Consider the following 25,597-nt stretch of genomic DNA (forward strand, 5'->3'; position numbering starts at 1 on the left):
CTACAGTTTCGGCCACCTACCTACATGAAAGGCGTAAACAAGTTTGAAAGAGTGCAGAGAACTTTTACAAGGATGTTGCCGGGTCTGTAGGACATATGTTTAAGGAAAGATTGAATAGTTTAGGACAATTTAGAATATAGGAGAATGAGAGGAGATTTGATAGAGGTATACAAAATGGAGGGGTACAGATAGGGTAAGTGAAAGCAGGCTTTTTCCACTGAGATTGGGTTGGACTAAAAGCAGAGGTCATGGGTTGAGGGTGAAAGCTTAAGGGGAACATGAGGGAAAACTTCAATCAGAGGATCGAGAGAGTGTGGAATGAGCTGCCAGCACGTGGTCTTGGCGAGCTCGAATCAGTGTTTAAGAGAAATTTGGATAAGTACATAGATAGTAAGGATATGGAGGCCTATGGTCCTGGTGCAGGTCAATACAAATAGGCAGTTTAAATGGTATAAGCATAGGCTAGATGGGCCAAAAGGCTTGTTTCTGTGCTGCACTGCTTTATGACCCTAATAAGGATCGGTTCACCAGGAGATGAAGACCTGCCCAGAAGGCGCCACCTCAGCACTCCAGGACTGATTTGAAAGCATGGATTGGAGCATATTCAGAGGTGGCTCCCTACGATTACATTAGTATTGACGAATATGCAAAATGGCGACTGTTTGCACAGGAAGGTGCATCCAGGTCATTACCGTGATTAAACACTACATTGCCGGGGCAAACCAGAAACTGAGGCTGACTGGAGAAGTTCGTGTGCTGCTTAAGGATCAGAAAAATGCCTTCAGATTGGCAGACAGGACAACTCTAAGGTCAGCAAGAGCCACGTCCTCCTCTGCTATCAGGAAGGCGAAGTGCACTGAAACACTACGTACCTTTGTGACACCAGGGACACATGGTATACAAACCATAACCAATTACAAGTCTACCCTGTGTGTCAACGACAGCGATACCTTCCTTCCCGATAGGCTGAAAGCTTTCTATGCATGGTTTGACCAAATGATGAGACATTGAGGAAAGCCACCTCTCTTCCTGAGGAGCAGAAGCCCTGTCTGGCTGCAGCTGAGGTGAGGAGAACCCTAGCTGGGGTAAACCCATACAAAACTTCAGGGTTGGACAACGTAACTGGTCAGATGCTGATGGACTGTGCAGCCCAGCTAAGAGGTCCTAACAGACTTCCTTAATATCTATCGGAAACAGTCCACTGCCCTTGCAGGTTTCAAAGCAGATTCCATCATTTTGATGCCCGAGAGAGATGGTAACTGACCTAAATGAATACTGCCCAGTGGCATGAAATACAACAATCATGAAGTGCTTTGAGCGGCTGGTAATAGATAGTATAAAATTCCGGCTTCCAACTTTGTTGGACCCTTCCCAGTTTGCCTACCATTCAAACCAGTGCACTGATTACGCTCTTCTACTCTAACCTGTCCCACCTAGAAAACAATGCCTCATACACCAGGATGTTGTTTGTTGATTTCAGCTCAGCACATAAGACGGTCATCCCTCAGAGGGTCTTAACACCCTTCTCTGTAACTGGATCTTGGACATCTTGATGGAAAAACTTCAGTCAATTCCAGTTGGCAGCAACATCTCAAGCTCCATCACGCTAAACGCTGGTGCCCACCACCCAGGGCTGTGTGCTCAGCCCGCTCCTCACAACTGCACTGCCGGATTCAGATCAAACCACATCACGCTCGCTTATGATACTATAGTGGTAGGCCTCATCAGTAACAATGGTGAGTCGGCATACAGGGAGAAGGTACAGAGGCTTGTTACATAGTGTGAAACCAACAACCTGAGTCTCGATGTGGATAAAACAAGAGATGATTGGGGATTTCAGGAAGCCACAGGTTGACCACCCCTATTGCACATCAATGACTCTGCCGTGGAGGGCAGAGCACTAGGTTCCTTGGTGTGCACATAAAAAGACCATCTAACCTGGATCCACAACACTGCCTCACTAGTCAAGGCAGCTCAGCAGTGTCTACACTTTCTGAGGGAATTGGGGCTCCCCCACCCCCATTCTAACAATTTTCTTCAGGAGCACCATCAATATCTTGTCTGGCTGCATCATGTGGTACGGAAGCTGCAAGGCCCCACAGAGAACAGTAAAAACCGCAGTCTCCCTCTCCCCAATTTGTGACATTTACCAGAAGTGTTGCAGACGAAGGGACCAGAGCATTCTTGAGAATCCCTGCCTACCACCCATCCCACAATCTTGTTGACCCACTACCATCAGGGAGGAGGTAGAGGAGCATCAGGACTAGGACTGCCAGACTGGGTAACAGCTCAGGCTCTGAGACTAATGAATACCCTGCCACCCCCGAGATCTCCTGTGACTTGTTCACTTCATCCTGTAAGTTAGTTTTCATTCAGTGCACCACCACTTGCAGCTGGGCACATTCAGAAGTTAAACGTGAGGGGAAATCTACCCAATGGCAGACAGCCCTGCCATGTAGCTCATTACTTAACAGAAAGGAACAAGTATTTTGTATAAAATGACTCTTTATTCTTTAACAGCTTTATTTCATCCTAATATCCAAAGAGAACAAAACACGGTCAATAATTCACTTTCTTGCTGCAGCTTGAGGTCGCAGTTCCTCTGCTCCATGTGCAAACGGGCAATTTTCAGTGCTTCGAGGACATCCATCAGGATGGTTTACAAAGAACCAGCAGAGACGAGTCTTAAAAGTATCTGATGACATTTTTCTTGTACCTGATATCTGCTTTCTAGTTTGTTTCTCCTTTGTCCAATCTCGAATCCGAACCTGACCATGGATAACTGCATATTGGAGAAAGAATAAAAGTATTTTTGTACATTTTCAACATTTGCCAATCTGTTTCGTGTTCCGGTTGACATGCTGAATGGAAGTAAAGTCTTATATTGATAAATCATAGATCTTTTGCATAAATGTACTATATGCTGCATTCAAAAAAAGCTAAATATAGCATATTTAGATGTTTAAGAAACTAAACAACTAAGACTGAATTATAAACACGATAAATTCTGCAAATGCTGAAAATTTAAAGCAACACACACAAAATGCTGGAGGAACTCAGCAGGTCTGGCAGCATCTATGGAAAAGAAGCAGTCAACGTTTCTGACCGAGACCCTTCTTCGATCCTGAAGTCAGATTATTATTCATTTCCACAGATGCTACCTGACCTGTTGAGTTCCTCCGGCATTTTGTGTGACTGAAGCAACCCAACTATTCAATGGCATTATTGATGCTGAGCCCCACTATCAATACCCTGGGAGTCTAGAGACACCACTGGAACTTAGAGTAACAGAAAAACAACTACACCATAGACTGAAAATAATTCATGCTTATAAGAGATAGGACCAGAATTAGGCCATTTGGCCTATCAAATCTGTTCTGCCTTATTTTAGTTATTGATTACGTAGATCTGAAACAAAAAACAACAAATACAGGCTGCAGAAGAACTGATTTATGGAAATCCAATGTTATACAAATTCTCTTAGACTGCTCTCAGGCATAGTACTCGGATCTCTTCGCTAGGGGACAGTGCAGGAAAGCCACTGGCTTCTCCAAACTCTCCTTTGCGTAAAGTCAAATGCTACAAATCTTGAGGCACTGCTTGTTGGCACATAGTTTTATTAAACTGTTAATAATTTTCTTGATTAACACCATAATACAAATCCAGGCCTCACTCCCACAGATGAGCTTTCTCTTCACCAGGTCCCATCCGCTGATCCTGCAGGGAGGTCTTCACCTCCACCCCCAACCCTACCCCTACTTCTAACCCTTCCCTCCACATCCGCATACCCCATTTCACAGCACCCATTTCCTACATTAAACACCTCCAAAGTTAAGCATAAGTAATAACCTCACCATCTTAACACATTTATAAACCTGAACTTTATAATGGATGTAATGAGGAGGAAGTGTTGGACCTGGGTAATGAAGGCGGGGGCCAGAACAGAGTGACCGGGTTGTGTGATAGTGACTCTCCAGTAAAGAGATTTACAAACACAAACAGTCTGCTCCAGGGTTCTGCTCTGGGTCAGAATGTTGTCATTTGCTTCAATTGTTTGTGTTTTTCCTCCCCCTTTCTTTTGAGTACTGGATGCTGCTCTTTTTACTTTTTTTCTTTGATTGGGGTTCTTTTGGGTTTCTTGCTTTGTGGCAACTTGCAAGCAAACAAATCTCCAGTTGTACAATTTATGCATTCTTTAATAACAAATGTACTTTGAATCACCTCCACTCTGCCTGGGCTGCACTCGGACAAAGGAATGCCACAGACCACTTGCTGGTAAAATGTCTGCCACCTACACTGACCTTCCCTAGTCTATTCTTTGCAAAGCAGCTGCTAAGGTCTGTTGCAGTTAAAGATTTCACCTTACTACTTTTGGAGAAATTGTTCATTTTTGACTTGCAGAAAATTCGGTTTATGGACAGGGAACCCTTATTTAACCTGGCATCCCCATGTAGAGAGTTGCTGTTAGTGACTCTGAAGAAAATGGCTTTGATGGGGAGTCAACAAAAAAACTAATGGCATCCTTTTATTATGTGAGCAAATATGATACTCTAATGAGGTTAGGAAGGGAATTAATAAAGCTGCAACCCATACCTTCAAATACCTGACAATTGTTTCTTAAGAGGGTCTTCAAACCACCACACTCATTTTTTAATCTCTGTAATACGCTACTGCCTAGAAGATCTGCTACATTCTTCAGTGGCAGGCTTCCTGTGGTAAAACATACAGAGGTAGAAACTGAGAGAAAGCAAGAGATTCTCATCTTTATCTGGTGTTAATCATGACTTATGTCATAGCAGTAGGTGAAGTTTTGAAAACAGTCACTGTTATGTCTAAGGGATCTGTGGGCCTAATGTACAGACAGAAAACTTGCAAAAGTAGCAAAAAATAACATTACACAATGTATTTGGGGCATTAATATTAACAAACACATAAAGATCTGCCCAGTTTTTCTTCAGTATCACATCCAAAAGACAATATATCCAACAGTGCAGTGCCTCCCTGTATCACAAACGCACACCTCCGGAACAAGGCTCAAAGAATATCATTTAACAGAATGGCAAAACATATCTACTCCTCATCCACAGAAATAGATTTCACTGTACCAAGAATTAGCCTAATTTACTATCAACTTTAGAAACTGAAATGTTCACACAGTATTGGTTGACATTTTACTGAACTGACTGCCCTACCATATACCAGCCCTGGATTTGCTGCTTCATAGAAATTGCCTACAGACTGATCCAAGGACAACAATGTCATCAGTTTAATGGTGCACATTCTTCTATGACTTTTCTTACCAGATATCATGCATTTTGTGAAATTTCTCCTGTGCAGCCATTTGCTCCTTGCACTTTTAAAGAGTTAGAAAATCAATCATAACGTGCTACCAACTTAAAATAAGCCCACATGAAGTAATCAATATTTAAAATGCTATATTCAATTAAAAACTTTTTCCATCTGAACTACATCCCACATATAACAGATGATGTTTACAAGCCAATATACTGGCCTATCAGAAAGACAGAATTACCAGTTACTACAATGTTTGATGAATGAATTAAAGCAATAAAATGAATTACTGCAATAACTGTCATTAGAATCTCAGTTATCCAGAAAATCCAACAGAATCAATGCAATTATAGAACAGAATAATGCTCAAGAACACAAACACCTACCTCCCTTGTTCCAATATCCTGTGCTGTCTTCAACACCACTGTTCACACAGGGGTCCTGATTTGTCTTCAAAAGTGCTTTAGCGACTTGAAGCACAACACAATTGATGAAATCCCTGGGCAAAGAAGCACAATTCCTAATTTTTTGAGCTTTCTCCCTAGGTTGGAAACCAGCCAGCCACTTGCTAGATGCAAATGAATCTTCTTCAGCCTTGGTATCTAGTAGCACAGGATGCTCAACATTGGAACAGTGTGACACATCATGAGTAAATAAAGGAATTGCCTCACTAAAATGATCTCCTGCTCTCAGAGTAGAAGAATATCTTTCTTTAATATACAGTGTTCGTTCTTTATCCAGTCTTTCTTCATTAAATTCAAGATATGTTCTTTGATTACCAATCAAGCAAACCTACAAAAAAAAGGAAGAAAATGCAAAGCAGGTAAAATTATCATAATATTATTGCTTTTCCAATTTGAAAGACACAATGAACAAGCTGCTTTTAAACCAATAAAGATTTAAACAAATTCAGAACAGTATATTTCTAGTAGAAGTGTATTGGTTGAACTAATTACAAACTGTATACAAATATTAAGACAAGAATATATTGCTTTAAACATTTTACTTGGTATTACAATGAATAAGGCATATATTGATAATCCATTTATAAAAATCTGTCCTCTTCAGAACCTATTGAGTAAGGTTTAGATAAGCTTTGAGGTCCAAATGTAAGCATAGGCTTCATATTAGTATTTCAAGCTGACTGACTCAATGATCAGTGCACTCTGCCCAGAACGTACACTTTTGGCAAACATGCAAAGTGTGTTAGTGACTTCACAAATAACTTGCTCGGTGTGACTTGCAAACTGCACATTCCAATTTTTTTTATTTTTACTTCACTGTTGTGCCTTCAACTTTCAAGACGTTGAGCTCCAGAATTACTTTAAGCCTCTTCACCTCTGCCCGTCACTCTTAAAATCCAAACAACACACACAAAATGCTGGTGGAACGCAGCAGGCCAGGCAGCATCTATAGGAAGAAGCCCTGTCGTCTTTTCGGGCCGACACCCTTTGTCAGGACTTTGTGAGTCCTGACGAAGGGTCTCGGCCCGAAACGTCGACAGCGCTTCTTCCTATAGATGCTGCCTGGCCTGCTGCGTTCCACCAGCATTTTGTGTGTGTTGCTTGGATTTCCAACATCTGCAGATTTCCTCGTGTTGACTCTTAAAACTATCTCTTTTGGTCAAGATCTTTACTCATCTTCCCTAAATCTCCTCTTGTTATATTCTGCGAACTGCCTAGGGATGTCCGTGCTTCAATAAAGACATTACGTAAATAGAGGTTGCTTCTGTTGTACTGTGATTCTGCAAAGGCATGCTCAACACTAATAGAACAAAAAACGGAGAACTACTATTGAAGTCTGAAACTTAAGACTTCTGTGAATAATTGCTCTAAAAGGATACACAAAGTATTTTATTGTTTTTAAACTACAAACATAAATCCATAACATTTACAAAAAGGAAATACTATAATATTTCTCAATAAATTATTTAGTCTGTCCAATTTTCTTGGTATTCTGTCAGATTACAGATCATTTGTAAACAAAATGTTGGTAACAGGAACATTATAAAAGTAGTGCATGGGACCTCAACAGTTTATTAAAAGATTTGGACTAACAATGTCAAATAATAGGAGTAATAGGCTACCTGGCCCTTCAAGCCTGCCCTGCTGTACAATATGATCGACCCTAGGCCTAATCTTCTTCTGTGCCAGTCCAGTTCCACATAGCTTTCAATTCCCAGGTCTTTCAAGAATGTCCTGCATCTATCTCTTCTTCAAATGCCCCGAGTGATCTAGCCCTAACAACCCTCAGAAGATTTGCCACCCGTAGCAAGAAACAAATTCCTATGCAACTCAGTTTTAAATGTCTACCCCCTTATCTTCTAATAATATCTGCTCATCTGAGATTCTTTCACTAGTGGAAACACCTGAACATTTATCCACTATGCTCCTTTTGAATCACATTTCTGATTACCTTCATTCTGCAGGACAGCAAAGAATAAAGGTCAAATATTTTTAGCCACTGACATGTTTAGACTGTCAATATCACCATAGACATATTTGAAAATACAGAGAGAAGGGGGCAAGCCTACAAGAAAATTAAACAGAACTATTTTAAATATTGTATTAAAATATTATTGCAAAGTAATGTCCTTTAAGCTACTTAAAAATGTTGATATTCTATTATTGTTTAACAGTGTTTGTTTATAATCTCACAAATAATGTCAAAATACTGTTTAACTACTATTCCAAGTGTGCAAACAAAATTAATAAGGAACTCCCACAGTCTTTATATGGCATTAGTGCAATTTTGAAACTTTCAGATCAACTTAAGAGGACTTTTTGAAAACAAGTTCACTGCAATCATTTTGTAAAGTTCATAAAAACTCAATGATAAAACAAACACAGTAATTACTTAAAGCTCATACTTACCCGTTTTGTAGATGGAATTCGAAGGCAGTCCTCCTCAACTTTAAAACCACAAATAGAACCCACTTCTGTAATGAAATTCAAATACGCTCGATACTGCGTGTTTATGGTTTCTCTTCGACAGTATTTTCCATAGAAATCATAGAAGCAACACGGCAGAACAAAGTAGCGGCATGAATAGGAGGACCTGCAGCGACAAATAAACAAACTCCTCTGAGCTTTATACTTTCGCAAATGTGTTGAACACATATCGTACGTACTGATTATTAAACAAGTGGCAGCCAAATGCTGGAACTGTTGGGCAGTTATTTGCAATCAAGTCTTGATCGTTAGTTTATTAGAACAAACAGGGATATTAAGGCAGAGCAGAACATTGTGTGTAGAGTCAGTCAATACACATTCTCGTAATCCGATTCTGTGAAAATTTCTTTGCACTAGAAAGATTACTGGAGTAAAGAGATAGATTAGAACTTTAAAAATAATAAAAATAAAAGCAGTGTTATTTGCAGCATAAATTACTGCAAAAACACATTTATTTATTCATAAAACAAAACTCCCATTAATCAGTTTTTGAATAAAATAGTCAGTTACCTTGCTGCAATAACAGGAATCCATGGTGTAAGCTCATCTGAATGGTTGCCAATTAGCCAATCCACATCAGGAAAAAGGAAATCATCACTTGGAGTAAAGGTACGTTCCTATTAAAACAGCAGCAATTTTTTAAAACTTCAATCATTTTTTCAGCAATCACAATGATCTACTGTATGAATTTTGCATTGTCGTGTGACGCTGGAGCTTTGCCCGGTACCATGGTGGAAAATTCTGGCACCTGCTGGTTTTTCAACATCAGTATCACTCAGTTTTGAGGGCTGCTCCAACCACTGATGCTGAACCGCAAGGGATAGGCCAAATTAGTCACAGTGGGCATAAGGCTTGAAAGTTGTTGGAGCTACACTCACTCAGACACGTGGAGATTACTTGATAATGTACCCAATTAGTGGGCGTTAAGATGGCTAAATTTCATCAAGGAGTGCATTTCCACAAGATGTACAGTTTCTGACCCACCCTTACAGCTACAACATATAGGTGGCCACTCTGAGTTTCTGATCAATAGTGAATCCCAGTGCATCGATAGTGGACGACTTGGCAATAATAATGTTACTGAAAGTCCAGACAGTAGATTAAAAATCTCTCTTGTTGAACATGCTAATTACCTGGCACTTACGTCATGCAAATATACTTGCCACTCTATCCCTCTATGCCGAAATGTTATCCAGGTTTCCCCATTAAAGCATTGTCAAGTTTGGCTGGGTTGCAAATATATGCAATCACCTATGTTATATAGACTTTCCACCCCCATTAGCCGAGAAGTGGAGGAACAGATATGTGGTCAGATTATAGAAAAGTGCAGAAACAACATTTTCATAGTGGGGTCTTTAATCCCCCTCAGCATTGATTGGAATTCCCTTAATACAAGTAGCTTAGATAGGGCAGGATTTCTTCAGGGTTTCAAAGCAAGGTTCTTGAAACAGTAGGTCGAGAATCCATCTACAGGAAACAACATACCGGATTTAGATTTGAGAAATGATCCAGTCCCGGTGACAGACCTGATGGTGGGTGAACATTTTGAGAATAGTTACCACAACTCATTAGGGTCTTAAGACAGTTAAGAATAAGGATAAAACCATATCTTGTAGGAAGGTACTAAGTTACAACAGGACTACTTACGATAGGATAAACCAGGAGCTAAGAGGTTGTTGGAGTAGACTGTATAATTGGTTTCCACCCGAAACGTCGTTATTACCTCCTCCCATAGATGCTCTCTGGCCTGCTGAGTTCTGCGAGTATTTAGTGTTTTATAATTGTTATTTCTTTGTAGTTTAAGTTTCTTTGTTTCCTTATATTTTAATATAACTACCTATGAACATGTAATTTGAGCAGTGTATTTTCTTGTTGCAGTTGTGGGTATGGCATCATTTGAATAGGGACTATTTGCTTGGTTAACTATTAAATCTGTAAATATGAATGGTCTGTTGCCGTTAGCAAATTGGTATAAGAGCTAAATCACACTGCCTCAGCCTCTTCTGTACCTTCACCTTCTCGGTATATGAAGTGTTGCTCCTCCAACCTGAGTTTGGGTAGTTTGGTTTACCGTCTGGGTAGTCTCCAGTCCCTTGGTATGAATATCAAATTCTCCAACTTCCGGTAATTCCCTCCCTCTCCCTTCCCCCATCCCACTTTCACTCCGTCTCCTCTTCAGCTGCCTATCACCTCTCTCATGATTCTGCCTTCTTCTACTATCCATAGTGCTTTCCCCTTACATTCCTTCTTCACCTCTCCTGCCTATCCCCTCCCTGCTTCCCCCCCCCACCCCTTGATCTTTCCTCTGATTGGTTTTCCACCCTCCCCCCACCTTCTTTATGGGGCCCCTGCCCCCTCCTCCTTCAGCCCTGACGAAGGGTCTCGGCTCGAAACGTTGACTGCACATTTCAACAGAAGCTGCCCAACCTGCTGAATTCAACCAGCTTGTTTGTATGTGTTGATTTGACCACAGCATCTGCAGCATACTTTGTGTTTGCCATCTAGTATAAGACTCAAAAGTGACAGAAAGCTGTAACACATTGCTATCCTGAAAAAAAATCAAAAGAGCACTGAAATTAACATTGTGCTCAAATTAAATTTGTACAAGCTGGCAGGGTACTGAAGATATCTTCTAATTGTAATCTAGTGCTTAAAAAATCATTTAGATTGCAATTAGTAAAGAAAACATTCTCATTTGCAAACCAAAGATACCAATCACAATCCTATAAAGTTCTGACTACATTCCTACAAAGTTATGACTACAATCCTGCTGCAATCCTAAAATAAAAACCTGTAGCGGTGTGCTACACACAGCGCTAAAATTACGACACGGAGTCGGTAACTGCAGTCGAAGGAAAAAACTTTATTCGAAAACTTCAGCCTCACTTTTAAGCCTCTGTCAACCGGCCCCCTATGGCGCAGAGGCTCCAAAGCTCTGTGCTCGCAAACCCCCGTAGGCTATCTAATTGTGAGTCGGTTCGCATACGCTAGGAAATGGGTCGCCACAAACCCATTGCAATCCTAAAACAATATTTCAATTATGATCCAAAGATAAGTTTGATCGCAATCCTGTGATATTTCAATTGAAATCCAATAATATTTTGATGCAATCAATGATATTTTGATCACAGTCCAAGTGATTAAAAACTGTTACAAGAGATTGAATTATGACAATGACCAAAATCATAAATCCTATTACAGAAAAAGTGGGAGTTTAACCTGCAGTAGTTACATATGAACAGAAGACAGAGGTTTTGAGTTCTTACATGAATAAAATACTTAAATTTGTTAAGATTATTGAAAAATTCTAGATGAAATATACTATCAATGTTGATTCTATTAAGAGTCAATTATGCATGTGAAAAGATGCAGAGAATGCTTGAGGGAAAGGAAAAAACGGAAACGTGAGTTAAAGATACAAACACGTGCTCGGTTGGATTAAAAGTGTGAATGGCTGAAACGTAATAAACTACAAAAACAGTATGATAGAGACAGTAAAGGGCACAAAGAGCAAATTTTTGCATTAACCGAATGAATGAATAAAACAATGTGATAGGTGTGATTGAATCAAAGAGTGCGGAGCTAAGAAGCAAGCGGAAGCAGTATCAGTAAGTTCAGCAGGGACCATTATCTGGGAAACAGTTGGACAGACCTCTGAAACAGCGCCACCATCCAAACTCCTAAGAATTACAGCATGGACATGACACAGACCCTACAGTGGTCTTTAGTGACTCAGGTGAGGATGACAGTGATGAAACAATTGAATAGGCAGCTCTATCACAGCTTTCTCCAATAAAGACCAGAGAGTGAAGTCATGCAGAACTGAAGATGAAACCTATGAAAGAAGACAGATGGTTTTCCATCAAACAGCTGAAACAGTTAAGATTGGTAAATGGTCCAAGAAAGCTCCACATCCTTGAAAAAAAGTAAGCTTGAAGACTTGCGGAGCAACTTCTTTGTTTTAACAACATACACAAACTGCACCCACTGATGACAACCAAATTTTGACTACTATGTTGCTTCTTCAGCAAATTAGTTGACTCACAGAGTTGATAGGAGATAATAAACAACAAGTACAAGATGGTTGTAATGTTATTAAGAGGCAACGAGGGAGGAGAATGCATTGGACCTGATTTACACAAACATCCCTGATGCATACCGGGCAGGGCCCTGCCCCCATCTCGGATAATCAGACCACATCTTTTATGTTAATCCCAGCACACAGAACGCTCGTCAGGCGCTCCAGACCAGTTCAGAAGCAGATGAAAACCTGGCCAGCAGGAGCCATCTCTGCTCTTCAAGACTGCTTTGAGCACACCGACTGGCACATGTTCAGGGAGACTGCAACCGATGGCGACTCCACCAACTTTGAGGAGTACACAGCATCAGTGACCAGCTACATCAGCAAGTGCATTGATGATGTTACTCTGTCCAAGACCATCACTACACGCACTAACCAGAAGCCATGGATGACTGCAGCGGTGCGTACACTGCTGAGGTCCCACGACTCCGCCTTCAGAGCAGGCGACAAGGCAGCTTTAACAACAGCAAGGGCCAAACTGTCCCGAGCCATCAGAGGGGCAAAGCGTGCACACGCCCAGCTAATCCACAGTCACTTCCAGGACAGCGGCGACACACGGCCCATGTGGAAGGGCATCCAGGACATCACCAATTACAAGACAACATCACCTGACTGTGCAGGTGATGCCTCCCTCCCAAATGCGCTGAATAACTTCTACGCCCGGTTTGAGATGGAAAATGACACGACGGCGAGGAAGTCCACCCCTCTTGCGAATGACCAGGTGCTGTGTCTCTCCGTGGCCGACGTGAGAAGAACCCTGTGCAGGGTCAACCCACGGAAGGCTGCTGGACCAGACAACATCCCTGGTAGAGTGCTCAGAGGATGTGCAGACCAGCTAGCAGATGTTCTCACTGACATCTTCAACATCTCCCTGAGCAGCGCCACCACTCCAACATGCTTCAAGGCCACCACCATCGTCCCCGTGCCGAAGAAGTCTTCAGTGTCCTGCCTAAATGACCACCGTTCCGTTGCACTTACATCCATCATCATGAAGTGTTTCAAGAGGCTCGTCATGAGGCATATCAAGACCCTGCCACCCTCCTCACTGGAACCCCTGCAGTTTGCGTACCGTCCCAACTGCTCAACAGATGACGCCATTGCCACCACCCTCCACCTGGCCCTAACCCACCCGGACAAAAAGGACACGTACGTTCGAATGCTGTTCATAGACTTTAGTTCAGCATTCAACACAATCGTCCCTCAGAAACTGACTGGAAAGCTGAGTCTATTGGGCCTGAACACCTCCCTCTGCAACTGGATCCTAGACTTCCTAAATGGGAGATCTCAGTCAGTCTGGATCGGGAGCAGCATCTCCAACACCATCACACTGAGCACGGGGGCTCCCCAGGGTTGTGTGCTCAGTCTACTGCTGTTCACTCTGCTGACCCACGACTGTGCTGCAACACACAGTTCGAACCACATCATCAAGTTCGCCGATGACACGACCGTGGTGGGTCTCATCAGCAAGAACGACGAGTCAGCTTACAGAGAGGAGGTGTAGCGGCTAACGGACTGGTGCAGAGCCAACAACCCGTCTCTTAATGTGAACAAAAGAGATTGTTGTTGACTTCAGGAGGGCATGGAGCGACCACTCCCCGCTGAACATCGATGGCCCCTCGGTAGAGATCATAAACTGCACCAAATTTCTTGGCTGTTCACCTGACGGAGAATCTCACCTGGTCCCTCAACACCAGCTCCATAGCAAAGAAAACCCAGCAGCGTCTCTACTTTTTGCGAAGGCTGAGGAAAGTCCATCTCCCACCCCCCATCCTCATCACATTCTTCAGGGGCTGTATTGAGAGCATCCTGAGCAACTGCATCACTGCCTGGTTCAGAAATTGCACCACCTCAGATTGCAAGACGCTGCAGCGGATAGTGAGGTCAGCTGAGAAGATCATCGGGGTCTCTCTTCCTGCCATCACAGACATTTACACTACACGCTGCATCCGCAAAGGAAACAGCATTATGAAGGACCCCATGCACCCCTCAAACAATCTCTTCTCCCTCCTGCCATCTGGGAAAAGGCTCCGAAGCATTCGGGCTCTCATGACCAGACTATGTAACAGTTTCTTCCCCCAAGCTATCAGACTCCTCAATACCCGAAGCCCAGACTGACACCTTGCCCTATTGTCCTGTTTATTATTTATTGTAATGCCTGCTCTGTTTTGTGCACTTTATGCAGTCCAGTGTAGGTCTGTAGTCTAGTGTAGCTTTCTCTGTGTTTTTTTTTATTTACGTAGTTCAGTCTAGTTTTTTGTACTGTGTCATGTAACACCATGGTCCTGAAAAACATCGTCTCATTTTTACTATGCACTGTACCAGCAGTTATGTTCAAAATGACAATAAAAGTTGACTTGACTTGGGGTAGTTGCAAGAGCAAGCTCCAATACAAAGTGATTGGAGGGAAGTGGTAGGTTGCAAGCAAAAGATTTCTGAGGTTACTTCTGAATATGAGGAACGCTATGGGACAGTGGTTAAGTCATTCAGGAGTTCCAGGAATAAACAAATACAGCATTGAGGATGCTACATATCATCCCTTTAAGTCAACTTTTATGGATAGCTTGAAACCAGATATTGTCAAAATGGTGAGGCTGACAAAACTGAATTGGAGTGAAGTTGGTGTTCCATAGAGTGAGCTAGCACAAGCCACCAACAAGTGGAATGAGATATCGCAATCTGAATAGGATTATCACAGGCAGATCAGTAACCTGCTGAACAATAGCCACAGACCATGGGTCAACAGCCAACACCTATTCACTGTGTGTATCACAGCAATCTCAGTCCGAGCCATACCTCCAAGGCCAATCCCCTAAACAAAATGCCACTTTCGTGGTAGGAAAGGACACTGGGCTGGAAGTTGTTGGTAGAGGAAACGTGATGAACAGGAATTTAATGTGGAGCAGAGTTAGGTGCTATATGGGAAAGGAATATATCGTACAGATTGTGGCGGCCTGCACACACGGGACTCGAACCGCCATCAGGACCCGCAGGCAGACGCGCGGTCCGTTCGGGGCAGACCTTCCAGGGACAGTCTGACGTCACGTCTGCCCTGCTGGTCGCAGGGACCCATGGCAGGGGTGATTTAAGTGTGCTATTTTGAATCAGTAAAGTCATTCCGAGTTCAGCTCTCTGCCTCCATGTGTTTTCTTTAGTACCGTGTTGTGCGCGACTACACTGGTGACCCTGACGTTCCAGACGGCATCTGGAGCCGGCGACTCAGCAACCAGCCATGAGTTTGAGCAACTCGCACAGTGCGGTCTCTCTGAAGCTCCCGACTTTCTGGGCCACTCAGCCCCATGTTTGGTTCGAGCAGACTGAGGCCCAGTTCAGTATCAGATACGTTACAGCCGATGCTACGCGGTATTACTACTTGGTCAGCACGCTCGACCAGGAGACGGCAGGCCGGATCATCGACTTTCTACGCCAGCCACCAACGGACAACAGGTACACTAAGCTTAAGGCATTCCCGATTCGTACTTTTGGACTCTCCCGCTGCGAATGGGCTGCGCGGCTCCTACACATGGACGTCCATATGCTGTGCCTTTTGTTTGAACAGCTGTTCCTCGAGCAAATGCCAGAGGACATTCGCCTCCTCCTCGCATATGAGGATTTCAGCGACCCATGCAGGGTTGCACCTAAACCAGACGTCCTTTGGCAGAGCAAGCAACGTGGAGCAGCCTCCATTGGCCTAGCCACGATCAAGCGCCCCAAAGCACAGGCCCTGCAACCGGAGCTGTCAAGACCCACGGGGGAAAAAGACAAAAGTTCGGAACAATGGTGTTTCTATCACCAGAGATGGGGCTCAGGCACGCGCCGCTGCTGTCCACCATGTGCTTTTCCGGGAAGTGCCAAGGCCAGCCATTGCTAATGGCTATGACAGCTGGTCACCGAGACAGCCTCCTGTACCTCTGGGACCGACACTCTGGGCAGTGCTTCCTGGTAGACACCAGGGCTGAAGTCAGCACACTCCCCACCCCCCCCTCGAACATGGACATTTGTAATGAGGTCCCAGGCCCCGAACTCACCGCTGCACATGGTACCAGTATTCAGACAAACTATCTCACTGCATTTCAGGTCCAGCCATTTCACTTGGGACTTTCAGGTTGGCAGCAGTGTCACAGCCACTACTAGGGGCAACTACCAGCCAATAAATATATATATATGGTAACGAATTCACCAGGGTGTTGGCGGAATTCCCCTCCATAGTCACCCCGCAGTTCTCCACGGCCGACCCCAAGCACGGCGTGCAGCACCACATCCCCACGCAAGGACCACTGCTGAACGCCCGAGCTCGCAGGCTCCCACCCGACAAGCTCAACTTCTCCAAGGAGGAGATCCATAAGATGGAAGAGATGGGAATCGTACGCCGCTCAGACAGCCCGTGGGCATCCCCGTTGGACATGGTGCCCAAGTCCGCAGGAGGATGGAGGCCCTGTAGAGACTACAGAAGGCTCAACGACGCCACAACTGCCGATAGATACCCGGTACCCCACATCCAGGACTTCACGGTGAACCTGCACGGAGCGACCATCATCTCGAAAATCGACCTGGTCAGGGGATACCATCAGATCCCAGTGCACCCGATGACGTGCCCAAGACAGCCCTCATCACCCCGTTCGGCTTGTTCGAATTCCTGAGGATGCCTTTCGGTCTCAAGAATGCAGCCCAAACTTTCCAAAGACTCATGGACTCGGTGGGACGCAACCTGGATTTCATTTTTATTTACTTGGACGATATCTTGGTGGCCAGCAGTTCGCACCAAGAGCACGTGGCACATTTGCGCCAGCTCTGCCAATGCCTGAGTGACCACGGACTGGCAATCAATCCGGCAAAGTGCCAGTTCGGGCTGACGGAGATCAACTTCTTGGGCCACAAAGTCAACCGACATGGCGCAGTCCCCTACCGGACAAGGTCCAGGCCATCCGCCAGTTCCCCAAGCCCAGCCTGGTCAAGGGCCTGCAGGAGTTCGTAGGGATGGTCACCTTTTATCATTGGTTTGTGCCGGTGGCGGCCCGCATCATGAGACCCTCGTTCCGCCTGATGACCGGCAAGGGTAAGGAAGTGGCATGGGACGTGGAGTCCTCGGAGGCGTTTGAGCAGGCCAAGGAGGCACTGGCAAAGGCGGCCCTCCTAGTGCACCCGAGAGTCGATGTACCCACGGCACTCACAGTCGACACTTTCAACATGGCAGTCGGCGGAATCCTGGAGCAGCTCGACGAGGACCAGTGGCAACCACTTGCTTTCTTCAGCCACCAGAGGTGAAGTATAGCGCCTTCGACAGAGAGTTGTTAGCGCCCTACCTGGCTGTCCGGCATTTCCGGTACTTCCTCAAGGGAAGGGAGTTCACCGTGTATATGGACCACAAGCCCCTCACCCTCGCACTGGCCAAGGTATCCATGGTCAGCTCGGCAGCAGAGGCACCTGTCCTTTATTTCAGAATTCACCACAGCCGTCGGCCACATCGCAGGGAAGAACAACGTCGTCGCCGACACACTGTCTCGCCCTGCCTCCACTCGGTAGGCAGATCGTCCTCAGGAATAGACTACGTAGTGCTGGCGGAAGCACAACAGTCGGACACTGAGATCCCGGCTTACCACACCGCCGTTTCGGGGCTCCAGTTGGAGGACGTCTCCATTGACCCGGCAGCAGATCGACTCCTGTGCGACGTGTCTACTGGCAAACCCCAACCTGTGGTACCAGCAGCATGGAGGCGCCGGATGTTCAACACACTGCACGACCTGGCCCACGCGTCCATCAGGCATCCATCACGCTGGTAGCGGACAGATTCATCTGGCACGGTTTGTGCAAACAGGTCAGACACTGGGCCAGGACCTGCATACACTGCCAGACCGCCAAAGTCCAGCAGCACGTGAAGGCTCCCCTCCAGCAGTTCCAGCTGACGCAAAGGAGGTTCCAACACATCCACATGGACATCGTTGGCCCCTGCCAGTCTCCCGGGGTGCCAGCTATATCTTTACCATGGTAGACAGGTTCACCAGGTGGCTGGAAGCCACACCGCTTGCAGACACGTCCACTGAGTCCTGAGCCAGGATGCCCATTGTAAACTGGATCACCAGGTTTGGCCTCCCAACCGACATCACCTCTGGCAGGGGCACAGTTCATGTCTGGTTTGTGGACAACGCTGGCGCAGCCCCTGGGCACCCAGCTGCATCACACCACAGCGCACCATCCCCAGTCCAACGGTTTGGTAGAGCGATTCCACCGGCATCTCAAGTTGGCCTGATGGCATGACTCAGGGGCCCCAACTGGACAGATGAGCTTCCCTGGGTCCTACTGGGCATCCGCACAGCCCCCAAGGAGGACCTGGACACCTCCTCAGTGGAATTGGTCTACTGCGCCCCCCTGATGGTCGCAGGCAAGTTTGTACCAGAGGCCCGAGGTTCGGAAGAAACTCCAGCAGTGGTGCTAATGAGGCTGCAGGACAAAGTAGGGGCCCTGGCACCAGTCCTGACCTCCAGGCATGATCCCACGTCATCCTTCACCCCTTAAGACCTCCAAGACTGTGAGTGTGTTTTTATTCATAGAGGCATGCACAGGTCACCTCTACAGCGGCCGTACGAGGGACCCTTCAAAGTGATCCGGCACAACGGAACCACGTGTGTCGTGGAGGTGGGTGGCCGGGAAGAGACTTTTACAGTGGACCGCCTCAAACTGGCGCACTTGGACGTTGAGCAACCAGTGAGGGTACCCGCACTGCGCCGGCGAGGCCGGCCACCCAGGCAAACCGCACAGACTGGGGGGCTCCACTCCCTTGATGGTGGGGGGGGCGGGGGGGGGGGGCGTGTGGCGGCCTGCACACGCAGAACTTGAACCGCCATTGGGAGCTGCAGGCAGACCTTCCGGGGACGGTCTGGCGTCACGTCTGCCCCACGGGTCTCAGGGACCCATGGGAGGGGAGATTTAAGTGCGCGATTTTGAATCAGTAAAGTCATTCCGATTTCAGCTCCCTCTGCCTCCGTGTGTTTTCTTTAGTAGTGCATTGCGCGTGACTACAAGGTAATCAATTTTCATTCTTACCTCAAGATGTGTCTGTGGACCATACTTGTCCCATATCTTCCGCTTCCTCACATCTATACCTTTACCAGGGTGCTAAAAGGGAAATGTGCAATATTGTTACTCAAACATTATTGCTACTATCTTCTTTGCACAGTATTCTTTTCTTTTTTGACAAGAAAATCCCGAAACAGTTGCAGCTACACATTTTAACAACAAATTTCACAACTAATGCCAATGATATTAAATCTGATTCTGATTTAAGATTTCGAGAATGGTATTGTATACAGCAATACTTAGAACTTGAAAGTGACCATTCACAACAATAGCTTTGTCATTGCAGACCTAAAGCAAATTCAGCGGATTCATATCTCTAGATAAATTTCAAAAATATGTAATGACAAAATCAGAATACAATCATTAAAGAATTTCAGCTCCATTATACCTCTTATCTAGTCTCCTCAGCCAATATATCATACCACTTCCAATAACATTCCAAAGCTCTGACCTTAACTTGTTCTCTCACAAATCTGAGGGACTACTGATCTTCTGCCATACATTTACAATTTCAGAAAATTCTGTAGCTTTCTAGCTCTACAAAATTATTGTAAAAGCTGTTAAACTTTATAGTCCTTCTTGAAGCTCATTCTTTTTTTCCAGTCTGAAGTATGTTGGATAAATTGGCCCCGTATCTTACAATTTTTTTTTACAAAAAGCAGTATGATCAGCCAAGGATCTCTCAATTGAAAGAAGGTTGCATATACATGATGCTTTGGCTCAGAAAAATACACCCTGAATGTGAATACATTTACACAATAGAAGTTTTATGCACACTGGGTCCTAAAGTTACTAATCCCAGCGTTTTATAAAAATAGTTTAAAAATCATTTTTGTTTATCAAGATACACATTTTACTGTGAATTATTTTTAAATGTACACAACAAAAACAAGAGCTGTGACTTATCCTTGTCAAGGTTTGGAGGCTTCTGTGCCTCAATGATCCGGAGAGCTATGTTGGCTGGAATCAGGGCTTTATGATTTGGCTCTTGGTAGGGTCACCCATGCCAAACTGGTCAAAGGGTAGAGGCCAGACTAAGACTGTTCCACCAGTCCTCCAGGTTCAGGGATTCAACTCAGGGCTAACAACCCTGTCTGATTAAAACAAAACTGTTACATAAACCGGAATGAAGATTCCTTCTACATCTTAGTGTGATAGTATTCCTGAGTCTCCACCCAGGACTTGGATGACTGATAATAGTGAAAACCAAGAGGGAGCTACTGACACAATGAAGGAAACCTTGAACATTGCCAGAGATGGAGGACCTTTATTGTTGCCCTAAATGCCAGGGCACAACTGAGAGGAAATTTAGGCAATGCAATCCACATCCTGTTGAACTTAATCATACAGTGAGATAGGTGACAGAATATTATAGTCACATGTGATAGATTTTCACTATGCTTCCAACTTGTACATAATTAACAGCAAGCATTGTCACCTCATTTTACAGTGAAATGCAATCCATTAAATTCAGTTTCACCTGGTGTAGCTTGTTTCTCAATTTAGCAGATCAATTGAAGAACAAGAATTAGTATGAGTGCATAGGTTTGTCAATAGACTACAAGATTAGTGACTTAACCCCAACACTAAAATTTCCTTAATTGAAAAGGTAAAAAAAAATTCTAAAATTATGTTTGCCCTATTTATATCCAAGGTATTTCAGGAACTATAGTATAATAGGAGGTTCTATTGTGAGTCTTATGTATATAGCAAGATATCTTTAAATAACTTTCTAATACACATATCAAATATTATTGGTTCAAATTCATTTACCCCTTCATTAGTCAAAATATGGACCAGTAATCCATTTCCACATCCCAAATCTATAAAGGACTGTTTGTCAGTCAGGCCTTTCGCAGCACGCTCATCTTCCCAAAGAATCTGAAATACAAGTTAAAACCATTTCACTTTTTGGAGGGAAGTGAACTATATTTTAGTAGAAATAAAGTAAAATATTAATGTAACATTTTATGCTGCAATCATATTACATATGGCAGTAGAGAATGTCTTATCATCACCAACACAGAAAAATCAATCAAATAAACTTCAGGATCATTAAACTGCACAACATCTCTCAAGCCCATTTTTACACCATATCAGATCATGGCTCACATGTACCTCACCTACTTAATCATCATTACGCCATATCATTGGAGGTCTGTAAAAACGTTAAAACTATGACTCAAGTCTTGAAAATTTCAATTAGCTCAGCATTCACAACCTTGAGCAAGTGTTCCCTTTGGGCAGAAATATTTCTTCTTTATTTCTAAATGCAGCAGCTCAATTTTAATTATGTTATTTTTGTTCTGGGCTTCCCACTAGACCGACAGACCTCTGGACTCATATTATTGAACTTATTATTTTCAACATTTTCAATATTCATCAGATTGTTTCTCAACCATTGAAACATACTGCAAAATAAGAATCAGTTAATGAAATTTGAACAACAAATAATTTGATGGAAGAACTCAGCTGGTTGAACAGCAAACAAGAGAAAATCTCTAGATGCTGTAATTCTGAGCAGCACACACAAAATGCTGGAGGAACTCAGCTGGCCAGACAGCATCTATGGAAAAAAAGTAGTCGACAATTCAGGCTGAAACCCTTCGCCAGGACTGCAGAACAAAAGCTGGGAGTAGATTCAATAGGTGGGGGTAGGGGAGAGGGAACAACCAGGTGATAGTTGAAATCTGGCGGTGGGGGGGGGGGGGGGGGATGAAGTAAAGAGCTGGGAAGCTGCTTGGCGAAAGAGACAGAAGGCCAGGGAAGAAAAAAGAGGGGAGAGGAGCACCAGGCGGAGGCGATGGGTGGGTAAGGAGATAATGTGAGGGAGGGAAAAGGGGATCGGAAATGGTGAAAGAGAGGGTTGTGGGGGAGGATTGTGGGGTATTACCAGAAGTGCAAGAAATCGATGTCCACGCCATCAGGTTGGAGACTAACCAAATAGAATATAAGGCGTTGTTCCTCCAACCTAAATGTGGAACAGCATCTGTGTGAGGAAAGGAACTGTCAACATTTTGGATCAAAGCATCAGTACAAATGTAGGGTTTCATCCAATCTACTGATTTCTTCCAGCAGATTGTTTGTACTCAAGGTCCCAGCATCTGCAGTCTTTTGCAACTCTATGGAAACTGACCGCATAATTTAGCCATTCAGATATTTTGCAGTTTATTCCTTCTATCGCATTTATTTCCTTCGTACGTCATGGCACCCAAAGGTGAACACACAGTGTATGACGTAGATCTTAACAAGACTAGGTATGACTGAAATATATTAACTTTTCTTTCATAAATTCATGTCTGACCTGACAAAGTATCAATGATGCTCTTTGAACAGGTACAACCCTCCCCCGCCATTGAGATCACGGCTCAAGAAGGAGTAACATCAAAGACCCTCCCCATTTGGGATATGGCCTCTTCGTGTTACTACCCTCAGAGAGGAGCCTGAAGACCCACACTCAACGTTTTAAGAGCAGTTTCTTTCCCTCCACTATCAAGATTGCTTAAATGGTCCATGAACCAGTGATAACAAACCTGATTTGATAGTGTGGAATTAATTTAACCTCCGGTGAACCATATGAAAATAATGCAGTCAGATGAAGTACAGATGTCACATTATTTCATTTTTGATTGTGTCACAGAAACTAAAATCAAGTCTGAGCTAATTAATTTCCCAAGGGCAAGACAAGTTAAAATTGTACCCAAGTAAACAGAAAAATGTGTATTTGCTGAAAGAAGACCATAAGACATAGGAGCAGAATTAGGCCATTCAGCCCATTGGGTCTGCCCCACCATTCCATCATGGCTGATTTTTGAGATACAGTGAGGAAAAGGCCCTTCCGGCCCCTCGAGCCCCACTGCCCAGCGATCCCAGATTTAACTCCAGCCTCATCACGGGACAATTTACCATGACCAATTAACCGACCAATCGGGACGTCTTTTATCCCTCTCAACCTCATTCTCCCGCTTTATCCCTGTAACCTTTGATACCCAACTAATCAAGAACCCACCAAACGCCGTTTTAAACATCTCCAATGATTTGACCTCCAGAGCCATCTGTGGCAATGAATTCCAGATTCTCTACCCTCTGGCTAAAGAAATTCCTCCTCATTTCTGTTCTGAATGGACGTCCCTCTATTCTGAGGCCTAACACAGCACAGGAACCACACCTCCATTCATCCAAATAGGGAGGAATGACTGTGGCACCAACTATTAAAAAATATAAATTTTTGAATTAAATTCAATAATATTTTCCTTCAATTTTTAACAGTTTCATGAAAATATCTCTACAATTATACCTACTTGCTTAACACTACATATATTCTCCTCCATCCCCCAAAAGTTTTACTAGGCTTTCCTTATACTTTGTATCGGTTTCTTATGAAGACTCTCAGAGATTTAAGCACAGGATTTTCTATCTGACTCCTAATCTTGACAAGCATCAATCCCTAGCACAAACTACTGTATACATTATTACTATCATTGATCACAATCCCCTCCGAGACCAAGATATCCGAGTTTGTAAAATGCTAAATATTACCTTACCAATAAGTATGCTGCAATGGCAACATCTTCGTAGACATATTTTTCAGGATTTGTAACTTCAGGCCAGATCTAATTAAAATTCAAACAAAATATATTAGGTGGGTGCCAATACAAAGCAGCTTTTAAACACTTGATAGATAGTACACTGGATGGACTTATGATGTGCTTGATGTTGTGTCAATTCTTCAACTCAGCCCAAATTGCCATACAGAACTCATTAATATAAGCCAAACCAGAAAAATACCTCTGAAGCAGCACAAACAATGAGTATAAAAGATTTTTGATTGAACAGAACATTCTCCAGGATCTCCGAGAGTGATTGGTAGGAAATTAGGCTTTGTGCAACATTCACTGCCATTAACTCTATTGATGCATGAAATCCGTGATCTGCTGTCAGCTGAAGCCACACATTTGCCCTGCTCTGCTTTAATGCCAATAATAAATCTCAATAACTGCTTTGAAAAAGCACTAGTAATACAACCTCTTATGAAAATCAACATTGATAATCATATCATTTTGTACTCATACTTGCTACAAGAAGAGTTCAGAAATACAAATCTTCTCACAGCAACTTTCACTGTCCATTTCAATTGAGTTATGTTCAGGAGGAGACTCTATCTCTAAATATTTTTATCTTTATTAGACAAAATAGAGATTTACAGAATGGAAGATTTCTTTATGTTGGTCTACAAGTTTGATGACATGTGAGTACATGGAGTAAGAGGGCTTTATCAATTGGCTCAGCTTGATTCAGGAAAAAAAATGTCTATCACAAAGAGCTTCAAATCAGAACAAACAAAGTCTTTGGAGGGTTCATTCTGAAGATATTTGTGTCTGCTTTTTTAAAACTTATAGTTCTTGATTTGGTATAGTTTATATAAAGCATCCTCTTAAAGTATATATAGTGAATTTCAGTTAATTGGGCCATCGGTTAACAAGGACAGTCATTTATTTGTAACAACTCTTAACAAAAAACTAATTGAGAACATAGCCAGGATTCTGTTTGTTTATTTGGGACATTATGCCACTTAATTATGGCAGGATTCTGTTCCGAACAGCATCTAACTAGCATCAGATGCATACACTGTGTGCCCATTAAGGCACACCACCATGCTTAGAGGAACAGGTTTTAAATTACGTCAATTGCATGCATTTGTGTTCAAAATGTGTCACTGATAGATGGCAAGAAATAATCAGTAAGACAATTCAGAACTGTTTTGCTCACTGCCGTTTCAAGCATTCAGGCTTGGATTTGCCAGAAAAGCTGGGAGTGAAAATGAAAGAATTTCACTACTTAGGAACTACAAAGAATTTGAAAGTCATTACAATAATCTTGAATGTTATGATGAAAATGAAGATCTAGATGATTCATTGTATGAAAGGCAGTCCATTCGTGGTGCCTGCACTGATGTTGCTCATTTACAACCAATCAAAAGAATATGGCAGTATACCCAGGATCTGTCGATAACTATTAGGCACTAATACGGTTTATAGTAGTATTTACTGTAGCAGTATTGACAGTGGTCTAATTTGATCTGTATTTCATTTAAATACATATTTTGTTACTCAGTTAACCATGTTTGTTTTTATACCTTTTTACCTACTGCTAATAAGGCCAAAATGTACTTGTCTTGATGTGCCCCAATTAACCGGAATCC

At 43.5% G+C, this 25,597-nt stretch overlaps 1 protein-coding gene across 2 annotated transcripts in view; it reads right to left on the reverse strand.

Annotated features, from left to right (window-relative positions):
- Positions 1-2,487: 2,487 nt before the first annotated feature.
- The window catches only part of trmt44 (tRNA methyltransferase 44 homolog), a 29,904-nt gene continuing 6,794 nt past the window's right edge, over positions 2,488-25,597 (reverse strand). Inside the window, exons 4-11 of one of the 2 annotated variants that reach the window (XM_059964886.1) lie at positions 23,940-24,008; positions 21,169-21,276; positions 19,363-19,434; positions 8,754-8,860; positions 8,166-8,349; positions 5,679-6,084; positions 4,594-4,710; positions 2,488-2,782 (exon numbers count right to left, since the gene is read on the reverse strand). In XM_059964886.1, the coding sequence (XP_059820869.1) occupies positions 2,568-2,782; positions 4,594-4,710; positions 5,679-6,084; positions 8,166-8,349; positions 8,754-8,860; positions 19,363-19,434; positions 21,169-21,276; positions 23,940-24,008 (1,278 nt within the window). In that variant the 3' untranslated portion in view covers positions 2,488-2,567. The remainder of the gene's footprint in view (positions 2,783-4,593; positions 4,711-5,678; positions 6,085-8,165; positions 8,350-8,753; positions 8,861-19,362; positions 19,435-21,168; positions 21,277-23,939; positions 24,009-25,597) is intronic. The other variant, XM_059964887.1, reaches the window with a different exon arrangement.

The sequence above is a fragment of the Hypanus sabinus genome, chromosome 3 (assembly GCF_030144855.1).
Source record: "Hypanus sabinus isolate sHypSab1 chromosome 3, sHypSab1.hap1, whole genome shotgun sequence".
Lineage (NCBI taxonomy): Eukaryota > Metazoa > Chordata > Chondrichthyes > Myliobatiformes > Dasyatidae > Hypanus > Hypanus sabinus.